The sequence below is a fragment of the Puma concolor genome, chromosome C1, assembly GCF_028749965.1.
Source record: "Puma concolor isolate L17-30 chromosome C1, mPumCon1.1.hap2, whole genome shotgun sequence".
NCBI classification, from domain to species: Eukaryota; Metazoa; Chordata; class Mammalia; order Carnivora; family Felidae; genus Puma; species Puma concolor.
Window position 1 is genome coordinate 93604976 of NC_141674.1, and position 19513 is coordinate 93624488.

A 19513-nucleotide genomic window follows, 5' to 3' on the forward strand; every position below is an offset into this window, starting at 1 on the left:
TGCATCACCTAGGAATCCTGTTAGTGTGCAGATTCTGATTCAGTAGGTCTGGGGAGAGGCCTGAGGTTCTGTGCATCTAATAAGCTCGGGTTAGGGTGATGCTGCTGGTCTGGGGACCCCACTCTGCTAGTGAGGTTATATAGCATTTTACTAAGCACTCATACATCTGGTATGCCTTTGGATCTCACCACAATGATGGAAGGTAAATAAGAAAGATATTATCACCTTCATTCTACAGATGAGAAAACTACAATTTGGCTAGGACAAGGTCACATAGCTAGGTGGCAGAATTGGACTTAATCCATGCTGTTTCCAACATACTCAGAACTTAATCCTGTCCCCCCAGCAGACCCTTTGCTGCTGTCTGGGCTCTTCAATAAGCATTGCCTGACCTCTGGAATTGACTTTTAATTTCTGCGCCACAGACCTCCACAGTCAGTGATGGCAGACACAGAGAATAAAGAGGTGGCCAGGATCACATTTGTCTTTGAGACCATCTGTTCTGTGAACTGTGAGCTCTACTTCATGGTGGTATGTTTCCCTTTCCTTGTCTGCTTTGGGGCTTCCAGGGACTATGGGGAGGGTTGCCCCCCCCTGCCCCATTGGCACATGAACATAACTGACAACCTGCTTATAGCGACTTCACAGAGGAAGGGCCTGGACTGTCCATCAGGAACTTAACAGTTTAACATGGGTCTGACCAACTGTAATGGGCCCTGGGATGGCAGCAGCATGGGCGCCCTGCCCCTCACCAGCCACCCAGCAATTGTACTGTCTTCACTTGTCTGTCTCGGGTTCAGGGTGTGAATTCTAGGACCAACACTCCCGTAGAGACATGGAAAGGTTCCAAGGGCAAACAATCCTACACCTATATCATCGAGGAGAATGCTACTATGAGCTTCACCTGGGCCTTCCAGAGGACTACTTTTCATGAGACAGTAAGCTCCTCCCCTTCCGCAGACCCCTGGCTCCCAGGAGACACCTCTGAGTCAGGATGATCCCTGGCATTAGCTTAAGTATGAGTGTGAGGTTCAGAATCCAAGGGTTAGAAGAATCTTAAGGAGTCCAGCAGGGAACTGCCTACTCCAGCCCCTGAGAAGCACCCAGCCTTGTCCAAATGACTTCCAGGGAAGATGACACTCTAAGTACTAATACTTTTTTCCCCTTTCACAAGGAAAAGACCTGCTTTTTTTCATATATCATTATCTACTGCATATTTCCCCCATGGCACTTAATATTTTTATACAACATTTAGAGTGGGTTAGTCTTGGTTTAATGTGACACAAAATGTACATAAAGAGCTACTATTTAGTGAGAAAAAAAAAAAAAAGGATTCTTCCAAGACTTTTCTCAAGTATTACAGGGTAAAAGAGGGTTAAGTAGTAATTTGCTATTTCTAGAGAACTCAATTGCTGCTGGTGTCTCAGGCCTCTGCCCTCTTTCCTCTTGTTTCCAGGGCAGGAAGTATACCAATGACGTCGCCAAGATCTACTCCATCAATGTCACCAACGTCATGGATGGGGTAGCCTCCTACTGCCGTCCCTGTGCCCTGGAAGCCTCTGACATGGGCTCCTCCTGCACCGCTTGTCCTGCTGGCTACTACATTGATCGGGATTCAGGAACCTGCCACTCCTGCCCCCCTAACACAATCCTGAAAGCCCACCAGCCTTATGGCATCCAGGCCTGCATGCCCTGTGGTCCAGGGACCAAGAGCAACAAGGTGCCAGCAATGTGTCATGCATCCTAACCTTGGCCCCTGGATGAACCACCTCAGAGGGTTCCAGGACCTGGGTGGGATTTTTGAGGGGCTGATACCCAAGCATTCCCTGTAGCTTACTCCCAGGTTAAGTCCTTGAGGACACCCACCCAGGCTGTGACCATGGACGGCAAGTTCTTAGCTGTAGACATTGGTTTTCAGGGTCTAGGCCTCAGTCAAGGACAAGTCTCATCTTCAAGAGATGGGTTAGGGAGACCTGTGACTGTCTGGTCCAGAGGGTTATTTGGAATCTCCGCAGAGACTTAAAGGAAAGGAATAGGAGCTTGGGTTCACATTCAGCCTACTTCAATCCAGACAATTGTTATGGGTATTTGCCCTGAGTCCTTTGGGAAGGCAACCCGCCTTTGCTGGGACATGCAGTTAATTGGCATTGCTCTCTTTTATCCTAGAGATTTCTTCTAAAGTAGAAAAGCAGTGCTGTTGCCCCATGTACTTTCTAAAGCTAAGAAAGTTCTGTGACAGAAAGCTCTTAGGTGTTCATTAATGCTTTTAAATGAATTTGTATTTTATTGATCACAACCACACAAACACACAAACATCTGTAAGGCATTGTTTATGTAGCCCATGAATGCTGCTCAGTTTAGCTGTGCAGTAAAAAGCCACAATTCTGCAGATCCCAGACAACCTCTTTTGGGCACCCTAGACTTTTGCCACTAACTTCCTCCCCTGGGGCTCCCTCTGCCGTTGTGGGAGGGAGTGGCAGTTGCATGTGGCTGCTGCTGAACAGGGACCCTAAAACAGAGCAAGGCGGGGGGTGGTTATGGGAAATAAGTCCACTTTTGAAGCTCAGTGTCCTGCAGAGAACCTGGGAGAGAGGAGGCAGGGTTCAGTGAGTTTTAAATGGGGAGGGAGCAAGGCTTGTATTTCCTCCTCTGCCATCTTGAACACCCTTCTTCCAGTTAGCAATTCTTGTCTTCTGCTTAAAAGCAAGATGGGCTACCTTGTGTATTGAGAGAGTTCTATATCCAGGCTGAGGGACAAGGCTATAAAAATCTGACCGAATTCCTTACTGGAAAACAGTAGATTTGCGTTTGTACATCATATATGTGCTAATAATTGAACTGTGAGATGCACATGACCCCCACTAGCCCATTTGCCTCGTTTTAATGTCCACTCAATCTGTACGTCCGCTTCTTTCACCCCTGGGCTGGACCAGGCTGGGGACGATAGCCACCCCTCTCCACTACAGTCTCCTCCAAGTGCTGCCCACGCAGCGGGCCTGACGGACCCTTTCCCCTCAGATCCACTCTCTGTGCTACAATGACTGCACCTTCTCGATCAGCACTCCGACCAGGGTTTTGGACTACAACTTCCTGGCTTTGGCAAAAACCGTCTCTCTGGCTGGAGGGCCAAGCTTCACTTCCAAAGGGCTGAAATACTTCCATCACTTTACCCTCAGTCTGTGTGGAAACCAGGTAAGGTGTACGCGAGCTGATGGCATCATATTGAAAGAGGACACCAGTGGGTCAGAGCCAGAGATGACACAGGAGCAAAGCCAAAAAAAAAAAAAAAAAAAAAAAAAAAAGGCATCAGGCGGTTTAGGAAACTGAAAGGTTTCTAAGTGATTATTATTCTCCCTCAGGACCTTTTCCTATAAAATCAGATGTTTGGTTTATAAACACTTAGGAAAATAAAGGTGTTCAAGATAAGATGTTCGTTTACTCCTACCTGACTTTTATTCTTTCAAAATGAATATGTAAAAACAATGCAGAAGGAAGATTCTGTTCCCTTTAAAAAGCAGTCTTCACTAATCATGGAACTTGTTATTTGTTTTCTTCCCCCCCCCTTTTTTAAATTTAAATTTTAGTTAGTTAACATACAGTGCAACATTGATTTCAGGAGTAGAATTCAGTGATTCATCATTTACATACAACACCCAGTGCTCATCACAAGTGCCCTCCTTAGTACCCATCACCCATCTGGCCCATCCCCCACCTACCTCCAGCTGTCAACCCATAGTTTGTTCTCTATCATTTAAAATATCCCTTACAGGGGCGCCTGGGTGGCTCAGTCCGTTGAGCATCCAGTTTCGGCTCAGGTCATGATCTCACGGTTTGTGAGTTTGAGCCCCCGTCAGGCTCTGTGCTGACAGCTTGGAGCATGGAGCCTGGAGCCTACTTCAGATTTTGTGTCTCTGTGTCTCTCTACCCCTCCCCCACTTGGTGCTCTGTCTCTCTCTGTCAAAAGTAAATAAAAGGTAAAAAAAAAAATTTTTTTTAAATCCCTTATGGTTTGTTTCCCTCTCTTCTCTTCCCTCCCCTTCCCATACGTTCATCTGTTTTGTTTCTTAAATTCCATCATATGGTGAAATCATATGGTATTAGTCTTTCTCTGATTGACTTATTTTGCTTAGCATGATACATTCTAGCTCCATCCACATCACTGCAAATGGCAAGATTTCATTCTTTTTGATGGCTGAGTAATATTCCATTGTATATATACCACATTTTTATTCATTTGTCAATCGATGGACATTTGGGTTCTCTCCACAGTTTGGCTATTGTTGATAATGCTGCTAAATTGTCAATAGTTTGAATCTGTATTTTTGTATCCTTTGGATAAATACCTAACAGTGCAATTGCTGGGTCATAGGATAGTTCTATTTTTAGTTTCTTGAGGAACCTCCATACTATTCTCCAGAGTGGCTGTGCCAGTTTGCATTCCCACTAACAGTGCCAGAGGCTTCCCTGTTATTTGTTTTCTAAAGGCTGGATAGGGGCGCCTGGGTGGCGCAGTCAGTTAAGCGTCCGACTTCAGCCAGGTCACGATCTCGCGGTCCGTGAGTTCGAGCCCCGCGTCAGGCTCTGGGCTGATGGCTCAGAGCCTGGAGCCTGTTTCCGATTCTGTGTCTCCCTCTCTCTCTGCCCCTCCCCCGTTCATGCTCTCTCTCTCTCTGTCCCCAAAAGAATAAAATAAACGTTGAAAAAAAAAAATTTAAAGGCTGGATAAAATAAACTGTTTGTAGTTCATCCCTGTGAACCTTTGCTGACAGTATAAAAGAAAGTAATGTGAAAGGCTTTACAGGATATTAAAAGAATGTTATGTTCAGCCATTTCATGCTGCTACAAATATTTTGGATCAAAAATTCAAAGGCAGAAATTAAAGGGCAATCACACCACTACCGCACTTAACTAAATCACAAACAAGGCAGGATTCATAGCTGGAGAGTTATTAGTTTCAAATGTTACAAAATAAAGAGCATCTTGAGCCTTTAGTCTGTGACCCTGTGAGCAGTGAGGCCTTTACACAGAACAGCTTTTACCACCTTCTGTAGCGTGCAAAAAAAATTTGACTTGTGTTTATGTAGACAACAGGCCAAGAAATAAACTAATCAATATTCTATGGCAATTATGTCTTAATAAAAGAAAGGAAGGAAGGAAGGAAGGAAGGAAGGAAGGAAGGAAGGAAGGAAGGAAGGAAGGAAGGAAGGAAGGAGGGAAAGAACTAATCTATGGAAAGTTCGAGATACATGTCTCTATCTTGTCTTTCAAAGTCTTTGAAGAAGTTAAAATGAAGCTTCCACAGTGAGTTAGTGATAACTCAGGAATTGAGACTGATTAAAGGAAGACCATGTAGTAAAAGTTTCATTCAGTGAGCTGGAAGGGCGATGAAGATGTGGAGTTTGGAGAGATTGCCTTCTTTTCTTTGCTCCTTTTATCTTTTCAGAAATGCTTACTGTGTACTGTCACACGACAGACTGGCACTTCAAAGACAAAATAACTCTTTGTTTTACCATAAGGTACAGATTTCTTTCTGTTCTCATGTTCCTTATTTCTTACACTCTAAAAAATAAGCTAAGAACCACCAGATTTAGCAACTGACATTGCTTCATTTTTAACAAAACTTAGAATATTGAAAATCCTACATTGTAAATGCTTAATACACTTACATTTTTAAAAATTTTATTGGGGCGCCTGGGTGGCGCAGTCGGTTAAGCGTCCGACTTCAGCCAGGTCACGATCTCGCGGTCCGTGAGTTCGAGCCCCGCATCGGGCTCTGGGCTGATGGCTCAGAGCCTGGAGCCTGTTTCCGCTTCTGTGTCTCCCTCTCTCTCTGCCCCTCCTCCATTCATGCTCTGTCCCTCTCTGTCCCAAAAATAAATAAACGTTGAAAAAAAAAATTAAAAAAAAAATTTTATTAAGTTCTATTTATTTTAATTTTTTAATGTTTATTTATTTTGAGAGAGAGAGAGAGGCAGAGAGGCACAGAGACAGAGAGACAGAGTGCAAGCAGGGGAGGGGCAGAGAGGGAGGGAGACACAGAATGTGAAGCAGGCTCCAGGCTCTGAGCTGTCAGCACAGAGCCCAATGTGGGGCTTGATCTCACAAACCGTGAGATCATGACCTGAGCCAAAGTTGGATACTCAACCGACCGAGCCACCCAGGCGCCCCAGAAAAAATGTTATTAAGTTTAAAATTTTAATCCTGGTATAGTTAAAATACAGTGTTATATTAGTGTCAGGTATATAATACAGTGATTCAACACTTCCATATATCACCCTGTGCTCATCGTGATAAGTGTGCTCCTTAATCCCCATCACCTATTTACCCCATCCCCCCACCCACCTCCTCTCTGATAAAACACCAGTTTGTTCTCTATAGTTAAGAGTCTGTTTCTTGGTTTGCCTCTCTCTCTCTTTTTCCCCTCTTTGTTCATTTCCTTTGTTTCTTAAATTCCACATATGAGTGAAATCATGGCTATTCATCTTTCTCTGACTTATTTCATTTAGCATTATACTCTCTAGCTCCAACCATGTTGTGGCAAAAGGCAAAATTTCATTCTTTTTTATGGCCAAACAATATTCCATTGTATGTATATACCACATCTTCTTTATCCATTAATATATCGATGGACGCTTGGGCTGCTTCAATAATTTGGCTATTGTAAATCATGCTGCAATAAACTTAGGGGTGCAGGGGCACCTGGGTTGCTCAGTCAGTTTAGTATCCAACTCTTGATTTTGGCTCAAGTCATGATCTCACAGTCGTGAGATCGAGCCCCACGTTGGGCTCCATGCTGGGCGTGGAGCCTCCTTAGGATATTCTCTCAGTCTCTCTGTCTCTCTCTCTGTCTCTCTCTCTCTCTCTCTCTCTCCCCCCCCCCTTACTCTGCTGCTCCCCAACTCAAGCTCTCATTGTCTCTCTCTCAAAATAAATATAATTTTTTAAAAAAATATTGAAAAGATGATTTTAATTTTTTTAAATGTTTATTTTTGAGAGAGAGAGACAGAGTGTGAGCAGGGGAGGGGCAGAGAGAGAGAGAGGGCGACACACAATCTGAAACAGCCTCCAGGCTCTGAGCTGTCAGCACAGAGCCCAATGCGGGACTCGAACCCATGAACTGTTAGATCATGAGCTGAGCCAAAGTCAGATGCCTAACCGACTGAGCCACCCAGGCGCCCCACAAATGATTTTATATTAGCAGACAAGTTATATATTGATATTCCACAAATTTAACATTTTTTCAAGAACAATATCTCAGTATTTCCTCTACTATAAAATCTCCAGGAGGAAGGAGTCTTATGCCTACCATCTTCCAGAGTTCTCTACAGTGAGAGTTGTTATGGAATGTTTATTTCTTGGCATGTTCTCTATATAAACACAAACTTTCTTCTCTTGATACATTTTTAAAAATGGAATAGGTTCTAATTATTTCCCAGATGTCCTACCTCAAGGCAGGGAGGCAGTTACTTATGGGGTCTGTTTCAACTGCTGGGAATCTCTGTCTGGAAAGTGCTCCCAAGACAAGCACAGTGGAATCAGAGCACTAAGGGAGACACAGAGAGGGAATGTTCAAAAATTTCAGGAAACCAGTCATATATTTCAGCAGCTATCTAGAAAACTGGCCAGGGGAAGGTGGGCTGGTAGATTAGAGCTCCAGATTGTTTGCCACCATCACGACACCACTTATACAAGGTTCCCACGTGATTGCAAGGAAACAAAAAGGCTTGCGACCCCTGGGCCAGGCTTCCAGAAACTAGGACACCTAGGCCTTATTTTTAGCATAAAAAAAAAAAAAAAAGTCTGTTTTATAATTAGATCTGGGATGAATCATTCCACTGCAACATACCATCGGAAGGCTGAAATTTCAGATGTGAAAAAGCTGTGCCCTCCTTCCTTTTGGGAGTTCTATGACCATTCACTGCCCCCCACTTCATCCTCTCTGTGTCTGCCAACCCAGGGTAAGAAAATGTCCGTGTGTGCCGACAATGTCACTGACCTCCGGATTCCTGAGGGTGAGTCGGGTTTCTCCAAATCCATCACCGCCTACATCTGCCAGGCGGTCATCATCCCCCCGGAGGTGACAGGCTACAAGGCTGGAGTGTCCTCACAGCCTGTCAGCCTGGCTGACCGACTTATCGGTGAGTAAATCAGCCGCTGCAGCCTGTTTGGGCTTGTATATGTGTAAGAGAGAGTGAAGCTACCGGGCTCTGAGGTGAAAAGGCCCCAGATGAGGGACCCAACCTCCTGACCTTTGTTTTCCATTCCATCCTGGGATGCCACCTGCCCCCTGGGGCTTCTGACAAACCTTGGTTCACCCTTTCATGAGCCACTCTGGGGTGTGATGAGATGGAGGAAGGTTGGATGTTGACAGGTATTGAAAGAATTGAAGTGGTTGCCGGCTCATGCTACTAGTGACAACTAATTAGGAGCTCTAATTTGGCAGGGGTGACAACAGATATGACTCTGGATGGAATCACCTCCCCAGCCGAACTTTTCCACCCGGAGTCCTTGGGAATACCGGACGTGATCTTCTTTTATAGGTGACGATGAGAGACCAGTCTGTACAAGGGAAACCTAGGCTCCTCCACAATTTCTGGTGCATCCCTCTCTCCAGCCACCTACTTATCAAACCAGAACATACCCGATGTCTAGCAGAACCACCCAGCAGTGACAGCTACAGGCTGGGAGTCCACTGATTCCCAGCTTCTGGGGTATTACTGGGGCAGATGTGCCCTGGAGGCAGGGAGAAATACGGGATTATCTGTGGCTGACTTCCCTTCCTGACTTAGGAGACTCCGGTGTTATGGATATGCTAACCTTTCCTGGACCAGTGCCTTTCCCCTTGACCACATTTGCCCGATCCCCACTCTCTCACCGTATAACCCCAGGCCTGTGCACTCCCAAGTCCTGACTTCCCCAGCAAGGAAACTGTTCCATGTTGACGTCAACGACTCTCCAATGGCACAGGTGAGTGATTCGTTCCCCTATGGGGGTTGGCTTTCTCTGCAGGTCCAGTGATGTGACCCAGTCCTGCAGTTCTGGGAGATCAGCCACCGTCCGTGTCAGATGCAGTCCACTGAAACCCGCCCCTGGAAGTCTGTCGCTGCCTAGGTAAAGGGGTGTAACAAAAGGTCTCCCTTCTTTGGACTCATTTCATCCCAAGAGCCAAAGAGAAAACAGTCTGAGAGCCATTCATTGGCTCTTGGGGACACAGTCATGGCTCCAAATTCTCGATCTTCAGATGTTAAGAATGGGGCAGAAGGATGAGTCAAAGCGACTCTCGCATTCCCATACCATTATGGGGACAGCGGCATAGCCAAGTGATTATTTGATTCATCTCCTCCCCTTACTAGCTATGTTATTGTGCATACATTTCTTATCTTCTCTGGGCCTCTTTTTCCTTATCTGTAAAATGAGGGTAATAATAAGTCCCCTCAGGGGGTGGTTGTGAACTTGTGGACTTCTCATGGTGTCTGGCATATGTACTCGCTATTATTAGGATGAGTAACGGTTTAAGGAATCCTAAGAATCTCTCCACAAATAAAAGACCCAATTCTGAGTTTAATAGCTGAGTGCATTAAAGCGAGAATTCTGGAACCAGTTTGATGACCGCACCCCTCCCCCACCTCCTTTTTTTGCCCCACCTAACCCCAACTAACATTTTGAGGGGCACTGGTGTCTTTTGTGTGTGTGTATTTTTTTATTTTTATTTTTTAGTGTTTGTTTATTTTTGAGAGAGAGACAGAGTTTGAGTTGGGGAGGGGTAGAGAGAGGGAAACAGAATCTGAAGCAGGCTCCAGGCTCTGAGCTGTCAGCACAGAGCCCAATGCAGGGCTCAAACCCACAAACTGCCAAGATCACGACCTGAGCTGAAGTTGGACGCTCAACTGACTGAGCCACCCAGGCAGAGGGGCACTAGTGTCTTGAGGAACATGGCTTGGGAAATGTTGCTCCTAAATAAGAGCCACTCAGGGAGACGGGGAACAAAGCACGATATTTTGACTCCGCAGTGGTGTCAAAATGTTAAGACCACTTTTCTTGTTGTAAACATCACAGTAAAGTACATAACAGCTACCCATGACCCGAAGTCTATTCCTGAAACCCACCCCCCAGGTAGCTGCATCAGAGTGGCTTTTTGCAAAATGTCACAAGTCCACGGAGAGAACAGGAGCCTCTGAAGTGTTGGTTGGAGTAGCCATGCTAGAGCTCAGACACCTGGCATTAGCTGTGATAATGTCGGCAAAACAAACGGGCAGAGAGTAGAGAGCCCGGTGGAGGGTGGGAGATCAGAGAGCAAGACCTGTGTTAAGGACTAGTTGGAAGGGTCCTGGTGGGGTTCACAGTTGGGCAAGGAGAGGATGGATCAGGCAAGCTATGAGATGACAGGACTCCCATCACCCAGCCAGTGAGCGCTCAAGTCTCTTTTCTGCTTTGTCAGCACATGCTCCGATGGGACCTGTGATGGCTGTAACTTCCACTTCCTGTGGGAAAGTGTGGCTGCTTGTCCGCTCTGCTCCCCTGCTGACTACCACGCTATTGTCAGCAGCTGCGTGGCTGGGATCCAGGTGGGTTTCTCTCCTTGGGGATGTCCCATGAGAGAAGGGAATGTGACCTCTAAGTTTCTTGTTTTCCTCCCCAACAGAAGACTACCTATGTGTGGCGAGAACCAAAGCTATGCGCGGGTGGCATCTCCCTGCCTGAGCAGAGAGTCACCATCTGCAAAACAATCGATTTCTGGCTGAAAGTGGGCATCTCTGCTGGCACCTGTACTGCCATCCTCCTCACCGTCTTGACCTGTTACTTTTGGAAAAAGAATCAAAAGTACATGATGGGGTATTGGAGTTTGGGGATGGACAGGGTTGGATCTTTGAAGTGGGAGGAGAACATCTGAGGGTTAAATTCATGGGGCTGTCCTCTGGAGTTGGCCACAGATGCTGTGACTCTGGCCAGAGACTGGTTGAGCCACTTATCCAACATATGTATTGGTTACCCTGACTCCTGAACACGGACAGTATCACACGGCAGTCTATAAATGGCTATTAGATGCTCAAAAGAAAAGCAAAGAGTACCCTAAATCTGTTGTTATTATTAACAATTAAAATAATAAATTTATGATTCCAATATTTCTGTTAAGCTTTGGGAACACAGAAACAGCCAGACTTAAGGAAAAAAGATCACTGAACTGGAAATCAAGATTCCTTAGCTATATGCCCAGCTCTCACACTATTTTGCTGTTTCAGACTCCTTATCTATGGTTACCTGTTTATAGCCCAGCCTCTCTCTCTCCTCCCTCCCTTATTCCACATTTTGTTGTCTTATCTTTCCCATCCCCTGTCTCATAGACTGGAGTACAAGTACTCCAAGCTGGTGATGAATGCCACCCTCAAGGACTGTGACCTGCCAGCAGCCGACAGTTGTGCCATCATGGAAGGCGAGGATGTGGAGGATGACCTCATTTTTACCAGCAAGAAGTCACTCTTTGGAAAGATCAGATCGTTTACCTCCAAGGTAGGGAGGCTCGTCAGTGCACTGAGGTCAGCCTGGAGGGCTGGAGAAGACACCAGTCCTAGGACACTGAATGGTCCCACACTGTTCAGGGATCACTACTCTGCTCCCCACCCTCCCTACTGTTCTGTCCCTTCACCCTCAAAATCCTGGCTTCTGCCTTCTGTGTTTCCACACCTTTATTATTTCCCATGGGGTCCAAGGCTGCTCTTGACCAGGCTCCTTCTCTCCCAACATGCACTCCAGTTGATGAACTGTTTGGGCCTTTTAACTTCCAGAAGGAGTATTGAACCATCTACGTTGTAAGAATCATTTCCCCCCACCCCCACCCCTTTTTTATTTTTGAGGGTGGGGAAGAAGTGGTCTCTAGGATCAACTTCTGATAGAAGCGAGGCTCTCCTTTGACCAGTGGAGGGTGCTGTCCCCTTATGTCTGGACCTGGTCCTTTGGGAGCTGAGTCAACAGCTAAGTCTAGGCTGCTCACCACTGAGCATTGTGGAGCTGGGAGAGTTGGCTCTGTCCGTGTGGCTGGGTGAGCGAGTTTGAAGCTCATAAATGCAACACCCACAACCCTGTCGCTGGGTGTGGGGCCAGCAGAGAGCATCCAAGCAACTCCTCCAGGGCCACAGCCCTCTGCAGCCCCACTCTGCCAGAACGCACACCTCACTGCTGCCCTGAACCAGTTCATCAAACAGGTGTGGGTGGGGAGGGTGGTAAGAAGAGAGGAGAGGACTGGAAGGTTGGTGAGGGAAGGAGGGTGGGTAGGTGTTTAGATTGTAGAATCTCATTCCTTTTGTACTGACCTATCAGGGTGACTCCCTTGGCCTTTTTAAAAATCGTGTGTGTGTGTGTGTGTGTGTGTGTGTGTGTGTGTGTGTGTGTGTGTGTTTAACCAACAGGAGAACAATTTACCCTGGGACCCCTGAGTCTTTCTGGGCTTTTAGAATTCAGCAAAGATGCAAAGCAGGGGGTTTTAAAGATTTTTCTCATCCTCTGACTGACTGAAAGGACCAAGAAGAATAGAGGGAATCTTGTATCTGTTTCCACAAAGCCGCTGGAAACAGGAATTCCATAAGGGTTCCTTCCTTCTGTCACCTCTTTTCCCTTTCTCTCCTTTGTTTGGCAAACTTGCCCCCCTGCAGCAGCCAGCTCCTGTCACCATCTCTCTTTCAGAGGACTCCTGATGGATTTGACTCCGTGCCACTGAAGACATCCTCAGGAGGCCCAGACATGGACCTGTGAGAGGCACCGCCCTGCCTCCCCTGCCTCCTCACCTTGGCACATCACCTTGCAAGCCTGTGGCGATTTGGGTGCCAGCTTCCTGCTGGAAATCTCTTCATTGTGGCCTTATCAGAAGAAGTTTGAATTTCAGATATCTGTTTTTTTATAGAGTACCCAAACCCTCCTTTCTGCTTGCCTCAAACCTGTCAAATACACCCACACTTTGTTTATATATTACTCCCTTGCTTGCATCTTGTTTCCCAAAATGGTCCAGCCTTGCCAGAGCCATGGCTTCGTCTGCTCATAATTCTTATAGCACTGGAATGAAAAGTTTTCTTTCTTCCTAAGTATACAAACAACTTCCTCTGTCCTCTTATTGAAGGGCAGAAGCAGCTGGGAGTTTTTCTATGATACGCCCTCAGCTCCTGATCTCTTTAGGAGAGAGGCTGGGTGAGGAAGGTGTGGGCATTCCCTCCTGGACCCGCGTGGTGGCCTGGATTCACTGCTCCTGGATAACCAACTCAAACTGAGTTTCATGGATAGGCTGAGGGCAAGGTGAGTAAGGCCTGGGGAAGAAAAGGCTCAATAAGCACAAAGAGAGGCAACCAGGAAAGTTTTGTTTTGTTTTGTTTTGTTTTTTAAGCTAGGTACTTCAACTCCCTTTCCTAAGTAAGTCATAAATATTCTCATAGGAGCCAAAGGAAAAAGTGCACCAAGAAAATGCCCAAGCCCTGGTGGATCTATTCTCCCCCCACCCTCCCTTTTTTTTTTTAACATCCCACCATCTCCCTGTGACACTAAAGAGAAAAGGTAAGCCCCAGACACAGATGTTTTAGCTTTATTCTCTGCTTGCTTTTACCCACAGAGATGACAAACCCTACCAGTAAGGAAAATTTCCTGTCCTTGAGGGCCCCATTCCTAGAGGCTTGAGCCATATCATGGAACTGGAGTATCTTATGTTGAAAGAACACAAGGAGGCCAAGGTTTTGATGGGGCCATACCAGGGGATGGAGCCCACAATGGGATGAACCTGAGGTGGCCAGGATGTCTGCCTCTAAGCTTAACTCACTCATCTGCTCAGCTACCAAATAAACATTTTCTAGGTGGGCCAAAAGAGGAATTGACTCCCAACCCCTACTACAACCACAGAACCAGATCAGTCTTCAAGGAGGAAAGACTAGGGGGAGTTGAACAAGATGTGTAGCAAACTGGAACACCTCACACTTTCAAGTCTCTATCCTTCTCTTTCTCCTGTTCTCATTTCCTATGTGTGCTAAAAAACTAAAAAGACTTCCCAATTTCTGGCAGCATCCCTTTTGAAAGGTGAGTAAAGTGAGTGTCCTCTGTGCCCCTTTTCTCTACTTTTGCACCAAGTATAATCGATGGACTTCCAGTGACTACAATGGCAAAACCAGTGCAAAGCTTAAATTCCGGTTTCCTTTCTAATACTGGCAATTCTCCCTCCCTATCAGGCTAACACGACCATCCCTCGGTCAAGGGCCCAGTTACCCATGCTTGTATGTATCTTCTTTTTTGGGTGGCCGCTTGGTGCCCAGAGAGTAGGTAGAGAAGGGGGTTGGCATTTCTAAGTGGTATGTCTGCCATAAAAATGGTTTGCTGATCTGGTTAGCCACTGCTGCCCTGGCAGTGGTTTTATAAAAGGGTCAGTGAGAACCAGGCCCTGCTGTCACTTCTGGTCATCAGTAGCACTGCTGAAGGCAGGTAGTCCCTTTGGTTCAATAAACCTAGAAACTTTTGGGGGGGGGTGTCCTCCTCTTATGGGAGTCAGGCTCTCAGACCCTGCAGCAATGTTGGAATTTCTTCCAACAGATGCAAACACCTAGCTCCTGAACTCCAGCCTCAAGTTTTCTGTAGCCTCAGTTAACACCCTGGACACCTGCTTCCCCACTGAATAACTTTCTTTTGTGACAAGAGCCATACAAGGTCCTTAGGCACCTTCGAAGCAGTAGGAAAAAGTATATATCCTGTTGACTTCTTTATTCTGACATCTTGAAACTGAGTGCCCACAGAGCAACCTCAAATTCCACTGATTCAATGTTGTTATAATGCTTTAAGCATCTCCTTTTTACTATTGTTTAGTGTACCGACTTCCCTGTGTCCTGCCAGGGAGCTCCTCAGTTACGATATTGGGGTCACCTGTGACTTAGACATATTAGATGTTTTTTAATAGCCCTATTATGATATCATTCACAAACCATACAATTGGGTCATCGAAAATATAAAACTCCGTGGATTTCGGTATATTCACAGAATTGTGCAGCCATCACCATAATGAATTTTAGAAGAGACACATGTTAGATTTTATATGGGAAGAGCATTTAGCTCTTAAAGGCAATAGTGGTTTGCTACTGGGGGAGGAAGTGTGGGCTCTGGAGACAAAATACTTAAATCCCATTTGGTTACCTAGAGTTCTAGAAGACACAAGTAATTCTCATCACGTAGGCATCACCTGATTCGGCTGGGAAAACAAACATTGTGGTGTGTTCAAGGACTGGGAGATTTCTTATGCCAATACAACTTTTTTTTTTTTTTTTGTCTGACTCTACATTAAAGATAAGACTGACTATATTTATACAACAGAGACTTTGTAACGGATTTTTCAGCTTTGTGAAACCAAATTTTTGTCTCATCAGGACTGCTTGGATTTCCTTTTTATTCTGTATTCCAAGAGTTTATAGTTTGTTAAGGGATGGCTATTGCATGTCATATTTTTTCCTTTCCTTTTTCTTTTTTTTTTTTTTTTGTGAAATAAAAACATATGTTTCAAGTTGTTTTTCCTCTAACATGGGTTGGGTGGCCAAGATGGGTGAGTGAGAAATGGAAGTGTTCTTGAAGCTTAAACTGAAGATGAGGAGAGGCGCCTGGGTGGCTCAGTTGGTTAAGCATCTGACTTTGGCTCAGGTCATGATCTCACGATTCATGGGTTCAAGCCCCACGTCAGGCTGTGTGCCGATAGCTCAGAGCCTGGAGCCTGCTTCGGATTCCATGTCTACTCCTCTCTCTCTGACCCTCCCCTGCTCACACTCTCTCTCTCTTAAAAAATAAATTAAATAAATAAACAAACAAACTGAAGATGAGGATGATTCTGGAACCCTGCAGTGACAGAAATGAGCATGCTTCAGAACAACAGGGACCTATCCTAGAAAGGCTCTCACCACCTGTTCAGGAATCAGCAACCAAAGCCTGTTTCCACGGTAATAAAACGCATCTAATGATGCCTTCACTCCCCAAATTGGGTGAGGATCAAAGGGAGAACACGTAAAACACTTAGCATGTCCCCTACCTTCCTTTCCAGTTCAGTTTTCTCTCTGGTGACACTGAGGCCAGTCACAGAACAACATATGTATGAAGACAAAATATGTTGCTTTGGGTGTGGCATGGATTCTTACAGAGCAGATATGGACAAAATCCTAGAAGACATCAGGACCTACCATTTCCAGTAGTAGCTGGATTTTCCTGCTTTAGTGCTTTCCTTCACTCTAGTTGAGGGCACTTAACCCCCCAAAAAGATTTCCCTCAGCTGGTACTTTCCGTCAGACTGAGTTGTACCTGGTTGTACTGATGGTTAAATATTTAAATATCACCCCTGCTTATAAGCATAAAGTCTAAACTAGAGGCAGGTACTATCCCCATTATAATAGATGAAGAAACTGTGTCTCCAACAGAGTTACTAATGTGGCGTGTAAATCCCTAACAGCCTACCTGTCCCTTTCTGCCCACATTGCTTCTACTCTAACCACACAACTTTTAACTGCCCCTTACTTATAAGCTCTTTCATGCCTCCCTGTCTTGGCCTATGCCTCTGCCTTCACCCCTTCCTTTTAACCTGCTAGACCCCCACCCAGCCTTCAAAATTGCCCCACTGTGAAACTTTCCCTAGCTCACCCACTGAGGACTTCATGGTGAAGAAACAATGACATGGGAATACCACAGTTAACTTACATGAATTCAACCATATATTGTGTAGTATTCCAATGCATCAAACAACAGACATGACCAAGCTTGAAAGTGTGTGGGGGGAAATATGTGAATGATTTTAAGGGTTTCCCAATCACTGACAAAGAAGTGAAACAGGTGACTAGGCAAGAAGATGCTAACGACTTGGTCTAAACCTTAAGACAATTGAGAACCACAGAGCAACAATGCCTTATTGAAGAGACAGAAAAACTGACGTAGGGTTGCATGTACAAGTGTTTATGGATAATTTAAGAGCTATTCAAGGAGAATTTAGGAAATAAACGAACTCCATTTTAGTGCTGAGGTTAACAATTCCACATAAAATGTAATACCCTAAACCACACAGTGTGTTAGGAGAATGGACACCTCATTCCGATTCTGAGGGAGAGGTGGGATCAAAGTTGTCCCCCCCCACCCCCCATCCTGGCAGCTTTTCCTGACCCATGTTATTTTTAGATGGTTCCTCCTTCATTGTCCAAGGATGGCAACATGAACTTCCTTTGTTACTGTGTTTCTCTGATAGAAGGGAGTGGGCAGCCTCAAGCTGGAGGTAGGGTTGTCAGTTTCTCCTGAAACAGTATGATAAATGTCACTGGACTGTGGGAACCTAGAAAGGTGGGTGCTGCACCAGTCTGGGGGGCAGGGGTGAATAGTATATCAGAGACAACTTCCTGGAGGAATAAGGAATTAGCCAGTTTGGAGGAACATGGAAGGGAAGGGGAGTTCTAGCTAGAAGCATGTTGCACAAAGGCTCAGAGATGAGAACGGGGAGCTACAAGTAGGTCAGCATGGGGAATGTGAGGGGGAAATGCCAAGAGACAAGGGGAACATTTTAGAGAAGTCGGTAGAGGGCAGATTATGAAAGGCTTTGACACCTATGCTTGGACATTCTCGTGACGGCAACAGATAGTCGCTGAAGGTTTCTAGAAGGGGAGTGAGAGGGTAGGGCTTGCATGTCCAACACTGAGAAATCTTCCTCCAGATCTGAGATGAAAAGAGGAGCTAAAACAAGGCCCAGGAGAGCCCTCCTACGTTAGCCAGCACCGAACTGATAAAAACAGGGTGGCACCCACGGCTGGGTGCCCACCCTCTTTTCTTGCTCCCTCCCTGCAGGTACTCATGCCCTCTAGGCTCCCCACTAGCTGCCCAGGACCCCCAAGGCCATATCTCAGCTAGGACTCTACTTCCTGAACCTACCACAAGCTTCTAACCGCTCAGCCTACTCCCTGTAACTCACTCACCCAGCAAGGATATAATAAGCACTTACCAGGGGCGCCTGGGTAGCGCAGTCGGTTAAGCGTCTGACTTCAGCCAGGTCACAATCTCGCGGTCCGTGAGTTCGAGCCCCACGTCAGGCTCTGGGCTGATGGCTCAGAGCCTGGAGCCTGCTTCCGATTCTGTGTCTCCCTCTCTCTCTGCCCCTCCCCCGTTCATGCTCTGTCTCTCTCTGTCCCAAAAATAAATAAATAAACGTTGAAAAAAAAAAATAAGCACTTACCACGTGTAAGGCATTGTGCTGGGTTCCGTGGAGATAAAGATGCACTAAAGGGTCTCTACCCTATAAGAAAAAAAAAACAACAGCACATTTTCTAGTCAAGTACCTCAAGGCTCTGTTTTCTGCTAAAGAATGCTAACACACTCTATCTTAGAGTCTTACCAATATTCAGGTTTTGTCTCTACTGCTTCATTTCCTTGGGCCTCAGTGTTCTTACACAGAAGATAAAGGGGTTGGCCTAGCTATTTTCCAGCTGAGGGGTCCCTGAACCCCTGAGTCCTCAGATGCAGCACCCAATAGCTATTCTCAGTGTTAAAGCTTAACAGAAACCACACATCCATAAGTAGTATGGCTTCACATCATCACTCCATAACTAAAGTATTATGTTGATTTGTTTTTGCATTAGCTTCTGGCAGTATAGTAACACTGGTTATTTCCTGCTGATCAGAAATTCTAATAGCAGCTGCATATATCTGATTAGTAAGAAGGGAGAGTGAATTTTTAAAAATCATGTTTTTTAGACAAACATTTCAAAACAGGGGGGACAAGGTGATGAAAAGGTTAGGAATTATTAGGCTAGCAGTTAGCTAAGATTCACCTCCAGCTTTAAAAATGCTATGATTCTAAGCTGATGAAGTATGCTATTATGTTAATGTGTTATATTTATCAGGTAACAGCATTTTAAAGGAAGATGGCTGTGATATAACAATAAGACTAATGGTGAAAATTCCTAAGGAAATTTGAAGAGGACAGAATTTTTTTTTTAAATTAAGCTTATTTATTTCAAGAGAGACAGAGAGAGCAAGTGAGGGGCAGAGAGAGAGGGAGAGAAAGAAGGCCAAGCAGGCTCCACACTATCAACACAGAGCCCGAAGTGGGGCTCAAACTCATGAACCATGAGATCATGACCTGAGCCGAAACCAAGAGTCAGAGGTTTAACTGGCTAAGCTACCCAGGCACCCCTGAAGAAGAGAGAATTTTAAGGTCATCCTTCCAATTATACTGATTGGATTGGCCCAATGGACCTCCTCCCCGAGGCCTGAGCCCCAGTGCAGGCTTAGGAATGCCCATCACCATCCTGAAACTTAGTAAACAAAACAACACACTTTGGCAGTGACTTCACTGACATAGAAGCAGTCAGCCCCTATCAGACCTTGCCCTCAGAAGGTTTCAGGGAATCTAACACTTGGATGACTGTTTTCTTACATGTTTTCTTCAGAGACTACAGGTTCCTACATGTCCTTTACACTGGTTTTGAATCTAGCATCCTAGGCAAACTGAACCTAGAGAGGCAAACCCAGACAACCCTCTTAT

General features: G+C 45.5%; 1 protein-coding gene and 1 long non-coding RNA gene across 9 annotated transcripts in view; one reads left to right on the forward strand and one right to left on the reverse strand.

Annotated features, from left to right (window-relative positions):
• Positions 1-12963, forward strand: part of ELAPOR1 (endosome-lysosome associated apoptosis and autophagy regulator 1) — a 73694-nt gene extending 60731 nt beyond the window's left edge. For 2 of the 5 annotated variants that reach the window (XM_086717742.1, XM_086717743.1), the window contains 12 exons: positions 426-531; positions 801-938; positions 1457-1720; positions 3019-3192; positions 7958-8138; positions 8444-8540; positions 9010-9111; positions 10439-10565; positions 10643-10821; positions 11343-11508; positions 11752-11807; positions 12679-12963. In XM_086717742.1, coding sequence (XP_086573868.1) covers positions 426-531; positions 801-938; positions 1457-1720; positions 3019-3192; positions 7958-8138; positions 8444-8540; positions 9010-9111; positions 10439-10565; positions 10643-10821; positions 11343-11508; positions 11752-11807; positions 12679-12712 — 1624 coding nt within the window. In that variant the 3' untranslated portion in view covers positions 12713-12963. Of the gene's footprint in view, positions 1-425; positions 532-800; positions 939-1456; positions 1721-3018; positions 3193-7957; positions 8139-8443; positions 8541-9009; positions 9112-10438; positions 10566-10642; positions 10822-11342; positions 11509-11751; positions 11808-12647 lie in introns of all 5 variants that reach the window. The other 3 variants (XM_086717744.1, XM_025934759.2, XM_025934757.2) reach the window with 3 other exon arrangements.
• LOC147578224 (uncharacterized) overlaps positions 1-19513 on the reverse strand; it is a 65002-nt gene that overhangs the window by 44427 nt on the left and 1062 nt on the right. For 3 of the 4 annotated variants that reach the window (XR_015254952.1, XR_015254953.1, XR_015254950.1), the window contains exon 2: positions 18203-18262. This is a non-coding gene — a long non-coding RNA (uncharacterized LOC147578224). Of the gene's footprint in view, positions 1-14486; positions 17274-18202; positions 18263-19513 lie in introns of those variants that run through there. The other variant, XR_015254951.1, reaches the window with a different exon arrangement.